At 54.5% G+C, this 5870-nt stretch overlaps 2 protein-coding genes across 2 annotated transcripts in view; both read right to left on the bottom strand.

Annotated features, from left to right (window-relative positions):
- The window catches only part of LOC106897321 (chromodomain-helicase-DNA-binding protein 8-like), a 1350-nt gene extending 1039 nt beyond the window's left edge, over nt 1-311 (bottom strand). Inside the window, exon 1 of the mRNA XM_014957904.1 lies at nt 285-311. Within this exon, the coding sequence (XP_014813390.1) occupies nt 285-311 (27 nt within the window). The remainder of the gene's footprint in view (nt 1-284) is intronic.
- A 716-nt stretch (nt 312-1027) lies between these two features.
- CHD8 (chromodomain helicase DNA binding protein 8) overlaps nt 1028-5870 on the bottom strand; it is a 33472-nt gene continuing 28629 nt past the window's right edge. The window contains exons 19-26 of the mRNA XM_014957903.1: nt 5029-5208; nt 4450-4560; nt 4181-4389; nt 2590-2789; nt 2094-2250; nt 1892-1981; nt 1234-1337; nt 1028-1151 (exon numbers count right to left, since the gene is read on the bottom strand). Coding sequence (XP_014813389.1) covers nt 1033-1151; nt 1234-1337; nt 1892-1981; nt 2094-2250; nt 2590-2789; nt 4181-4389; nt 4450-4560; nt 5029-5208 — 1170 coding nt within the window. The 3' untranslated portion in view covers nt 1028-1032. The remainder of the gene's footprint in view (nt 1152-1233; nt 1338-1891; nt 1982-2093; nt 2251-2589; nt 2790-4180; nt 4390-4449; nt 4561-5028; nt 5209-5870) is intronic.

Below are 5870 nucleotides of genomic sequence, written 5' to 3'. Positions count from 1 at the left end.
AGAATGGCTCAGGACACCCCAAAATTGCCCCAAAATGGCTGAAAACACCCCAAAAAGGAGTCAGGAAACCCAAGGCCCAGAGAAGGCCCCAAAGCCAGCCTCGAAGTAGGCCCAGAACCCCTCAAAAAAGGCCTCAAAATACCCCAAAACGCCTCAAAACGCCCCCAGAAACACCTCAAAATGCCCCAAAATGGAGTCAGGACACCCCAAAGTGAGTCAGGATACCCCAAAACTGCCCAAAAAGAGGTCAAAATAGCCCAAAAAGGGGTCAGGAAACCCTAGGCCCAAAGAAGGCCCCAAAGGCAGCCCATAGGCCCAGAATCCCCCCCAAAAAAGGCCTCGAAAGGCCCCAAAAAGGCCTCAAAATGCCCCAAAAATGCCTCAAAAAACCCCAGAATGGAGTCAGGACAACCTAAAATGGCTCAGGACACTCCAAAATTGCCCCAAAATGGCTGAAAACACCCCAAAAAGGAGTCAGGAAAACCCAAGGCCCAGAGAAGGCCCCAAAGCCAGCCTGGAAGTAGGCCCAGAACTCCTCAAAAAAGGCCTCAAAATACCCCAAAACGCCTCAAAACGCCCCCAGAAACACCTCAAAATGCCCCAAAATGGAGTCAGGACACCCCAAAGTGAGCCAGGATACCCCAAAATTGCCCAAAAAGAGGTCAAAATAGCACAAAAAGGGGTCAGGAAACCCTAGGCCCAAAGAAGGCCCCAAAGGCAGCCCATAGGCCCAGAATCCCCCCCAAAAAAGGCCTCGAAAGGGTCCAAAAAGGCCTCAAAGTACCTCAAAAATGCCTCAAAAAACCCCAAAATGGAGTCAGGACACCCCAAAGTGGGTCAGGACACCCCAAAATTGCCCAAAAATGGTCAAAATACCCCAAAAAAGGTATCAAGGCACGCCAGGCCCAGAGAAGGCCTCAAAGTCAACCCGGAAGTAGGCCCAGAATCCCCCCCCCACACACACAAAAAAGGTCTCAAAATGCCCCAAAACCACCTCAAATCACCCCAAATTTGCAGGGGACCCCCGAAAACTCACCCGTCCCCCCCGTCCAGGCGCTGCTCGGCGGCGATGGCCTTTTCGTCGGGGCGGCCGGCCTTCTCCAAGAAGCAGAGAGCGGGGTCGGCCCTCATGGTGTTGTACCTCTCGTAACCTGGTTTTAATAAAAAAAACTCTTAAAAAAAACCATTTTCCCCAAAATTTTAGCTCGGAAACAGGGTTTCCCCGACTCCTACCGTGTTTGAAGACCCCGATCAGGAGGGATTTGTCAGCCTCGGCGTCCCACCAGGAGGTGGGGACCTCCAGTTGCTCCACCAGAGGGAACCAGATGTCGATCTCGCTGTGGGGAGAGGAATTTGGGGGGGATTTAAAGGTTTTTTTGGGGTGGGGGACCCCAAAGTGGGGCTGGGACAACCCAAGACACCATAAAGTTGAGCTGGAGAACCTCAAAGCACCTTGAAGTGGGGCTGGAGAACCTCAAAGCACCTCGAAGCGGGGCTGGAGAACCTCAAGGAGGTTCTGGAGAACCTCAAACCACCTCAAAGGGGGGTGGGGAACATCAAACCACCTCAAAGTGGGACTGGAGAACCTCAAACTACCTCGAAGTGGGGCTGGAGAACCTCAAGAAGGTTCCAAAGAACCTCAAACTACCTCAAAGTGGGGCTGGAGAACCTCAAACTACCTCGAAGTGGGGCTGGAGAACCTCAAGGAGGTTCTGGAGAACCTCAAACTACCTCGAAGTGGGGCTGGAGAACCTCAAATCACCTCGAAGCGGGGCTGGAGAACCTCAAGGAGGTTCTGGAGAACCTCAAACAACCTCAAGGAGCTTCTGGAGACCCTCAGACCTCCCCGAGGAGACCCCGGAAGACCTCAAAGAAGGTCCTGAGGACTCACCTGGCCATTGCCCCCGCCAGGACCTTCTCCGCCTGGTCCCCGATGACCTCCTGCCGCAGGTAGTAGAGCATCCGCACCCTCAAGAGAACCCTGGGAGATGACGGAAGGTGGTGGGCAACCAAAAAATAAGAAGGAAAGGAAGGGGTTGGAGAAGACCTTGCGGTGGCCCTCGGTGGTGGCCACCAAGGAGACCTCAACCCACTTGTTGCATTGATGTTTGAGGTGTTTCTTGTAGCTCTCATCTTGGAAGAGGGTGTCGGGGTTGTATTTTCGGATCCAATCAACCTTGTGGACATCAAAAGAGCTTTGGGACTTGATCTTCTTCCCCTTCCGACCACGAGGAACCGGGATGGAAAGTCCTGGAGATCCGAGAGAAGAAGGAGAAGAACCTCAAAAAAACCAACCCCCTTCCACGGTTCAAGGTCTTGGACCTTCAAGAGAAATCTTGAAGATCCAAGAGATGGAAAGAAGAAGGACCTTCAAAAGTTTAGGACTTTCAAGAAGGACTTTCAAAGGTTTAGGACCTTCAGGAAGGTCCATGACAAGTAGGACCTTCAAAGGTTTAGGACCTTCAAGAAGATCCATAAGAAGAAGAACCTTCAAAGGTTTAGGACCCTCAAGAAGGACCTTCAAAGGTTTGGGACCTTCAAGAAGGTCCACTTGGCTTGTCCCCAAGTTGGTGGAGAAACCCATCTCACCCGAGTGGTTTTGGAGCTCCTTGGTCTTGCCGTTCTCTGTGGGGCTGATGAGGTCCCAGATGAAGCTCTTGATGTTCTCATCTCCCCGGTAATGGAGAAGACAATAGACCAAGATGGTCCTACAGATGGTCTCCACGTCCCGCTCCGAGAGACGACGCTTGAACCTCCCGTGGGACAAGATCTCCCGCCAACGGCCCCATCTGGAAGGGGTGGAGAAGGCCATGGGGTCAAGGAGGTCCACGGTGGGCTTTCTCCACCACCCACCACCCAGATCTCCATGGAAGAGCTTGTGGTGGCCACCAGAGAACAGCTGGACCTGGTCTACCTTGTCCACCAAGAACCTCCTCATGGTGATCACCGAGAAACATCTCATGGTGGCCACCAGAGCAGACGTAGACCTTCTCCACCAAGAAGCTGCTGGACCTGGTCTACCTTGTCCACCAAGAACCTCCTCATGGTGATCACCGAGAAACATCTCATGGTGGCCACCAGAGCAGACGTAGACCTTCTCCACCAAGAAGCTCCTCATGGAGGCCACCAAGAACCTCCTTGTGGTGGCCACCAGAGAAGAGCTAGACCTGGTCTACCTTCTCCACCAAGAACCTCCTTGTGGTTGCCACCAAAACACACCTACATCTTGACCCATATCCTTTTTCCACCCAGAACCTCCTTGTGGTGGCCACCAAGAACCTCCTCGTGGTTGCCACCAAAACACACCTACATCTTGACCCATATCCTTTTTCCACCCAGAACCTCCTTGTGGTGGCCACCAAGAACCTCCTCGTGGTTGCCACCAAAACACACCTACATCTTGACCCATATCCTTTTTCCACCCAGAACCTCCTTGTGGTGGCCACCAAGAACCTCCTCGTGGTTGCCACCAAAACACACCTACATCTTGACCCATATCCTTTTTCCACCCAGAACCTCCTTGTGGTGGCCACCAAGAACCTCCTCGTGGTTGCCACCAAAACATACCTACATCTTGACCCCTCTCCTTTCTCCATCGAGAACCTCCTCGTGGTGGCCACCAAGAACCTCCCCAACAAAGCCCACCAAGGACCATCTCTCGGTGGCCACCAGGAACCATCTCCTGGAGGTCACCAGAGCAGACGTGGACTAAGAACCTCCTTGTGGTGGCCACCAGAGAAGAGCTAGACCTGGTCTACCTTCTCCACCAAGAACCTCCTTGTGGTTGCCACCAAAACACACCTACATCTTGACCCATATCCTTTTTCCACCCAGAACCTCCTTGTGGTGGCCACCAAGAACCTCCTCGTGGTTGCCACCAAAACATACCTCGATCTTGACCCCTCTCCTTTCTCCATCAAGAACCTCCTCATAGAGACCACCAAGAACCTCCTCGTGGTTGCCACCAAAACACACCTACATCTTGACCTACCTCCTCTTTCCACCCAGAACTTTCTTGTGGTGGCCACCAAGAACCTTCTCATGGTTGCCACCAAAATGCACCTACATCTTTCTCCATCAAGAACCTCCTTGTGGTGGCCACCAAGAACCTCCTCCCGAAGCCCACCCAGGACCCCGTGGCCACCAGCCCCACCCGTGGACCTTCCCCTCGCCCCCTCACCCGTAGACCAGGAGGTTCTTCTCCACGCGGAAGCAGTCGGTGCGCCCGTAGGCGTGGTGGAAGGTCTGATGGTGACGGTCGTGCCGACGGGACCTCGGTTTCTCCTCATCTTCACTCTCCAGGTCCGAGAACTCCACCAGGTCATCGTCCCTCTTGACCTGTCTCCTCTCTCCACCCAGAACTTTCTTGTGGTGGCCACCAAGAACCTCCTCGTGGTTGCCACCAAGAACCTCCTCGTGGTTGCCACCAAAACACACCTACATCTTGACCCCTCTCCTCTCTCCACCCAGATCCAGGTCGGCTTTTTTGGCCCATTTTTGCCAGAAATTGGGGTCGTCCAAAGCGATGTCCGTGCGGTTTTCCGAAGCCACGAAGCTGGCCTGGGGTGGGACAAAGAGGTGGAGATGACCTTGGCCACCACCCAGGTGGGACAGGAAGGTCCCAGATGACCTTCAAAGCCCCTTTCTCTTGGTGGAACCCCATCCCCGTGGTCTTCAAACCCCTTTCCCCTTGGAAGACCCCCATCTCCATGGTCTTCAAACCCTTGGTAGATCCCATCCTCGTGGTCTCCACACCCTGTATCTCATGAAGGACACCACGGATGGGGTCCATGGTCTTCAAACCCACCTATGGGGTCTCCACGCCCCATATCTCATGGAGGACACCACCCATGGGGTCTTCCCACCTCATTTCTCATGATGGAACCCCATCCCCATGGTCTTCAAACCCTTGGTAGATCCCATCCTCGTGGTCTCCACACCCCACATCTCATGGAGGGCACCACCCGTGGGGTCTTCTGAGGTGGGATTTGACCACCACGGATGGTGAGAAGAAGCCCCTGGAGATACCTTGGCGAAGGTGGACCCTTTGCCCTCGCTCTCGATGGTGATGGTGGTGGTTCGACGGAGGAGGATCTGGTCGATGTCCTCCTCGCAGAACTTGGAACCTTCATCGTCCTCCTCCATGATGGCGGCGTAAGCCCCTTTGCGGAGAAGGTCCTCGATCTCCTTCTTGGAGAACTGTTGGATCTACCGGGAAGGTGGAGATGTGGGGTCAACCCCATGGAGGTCCACGTCCCACCCCAAACCACCTTCGAGCCCCGCTGTCCCTCAAAACGAAGGTCTTCACGACGTATCTCATGGAGGACACCACCCATGGGGTCTCCATGACCCATTTCTCCTGGTACGTCCCCATCTCCATGGTCTTCCCTTGGTAGAACCCCATCCCTCGTGGGCTCCCCACCCCATATCTCATAGAAGACACCACCCATGGGGTCTCCACGCCCCATATCTCATGGAGGACACCACCCATGGAGTCTCCACACCCTGTATCTCATGGAGGACACCACCCATGGGGTCTCCACACCCCGTATCTCGTGGTAGAACCCATCCTTGTGGCCTTCAAAGCCCGTTTCTCTTGGAGAAACCCCTTCCTCGTCATCTCCACACCCCATATCTCATGGAGGACACCACCCATGGGGTCTCCATGACCCGTATCTCATAGAAGACACCACCCATGGGGTCTCCATGACCCATTTCTCCTGGTACGTCCCCATCTCCATTGTCTTCCCTTGGTAGAACCCCATCCCTCGTGGGCTCCACACCCTGTATCTCATGGAGGACACCACCCATGGGGTCTCCACACCCCGTATCTCATGGAGGACACCACCCAGGGGTCTCCACACCCCGTA

Source organism: Calidris pugnax, unplaced genomic scaffold (genome assembly GCF_001431845.1).
Source record: "Calidris pugnax isolate Ruff unplaced genomic scaffold, ASM143184v1 scaffold391, whole genome shotgun sequence".
Taxonomy (NCBI): Eukaryota; Metazoa; Chordata; class Aves; order Charadriiformes; family Scolopacidae; genus Calidris; species Calidris pugnax.
The sequence above is the reverse complement of the archived record's forward strand: the minus strand, read 5'-3'. Positions and strand labels throughout refer to the sequence as shown.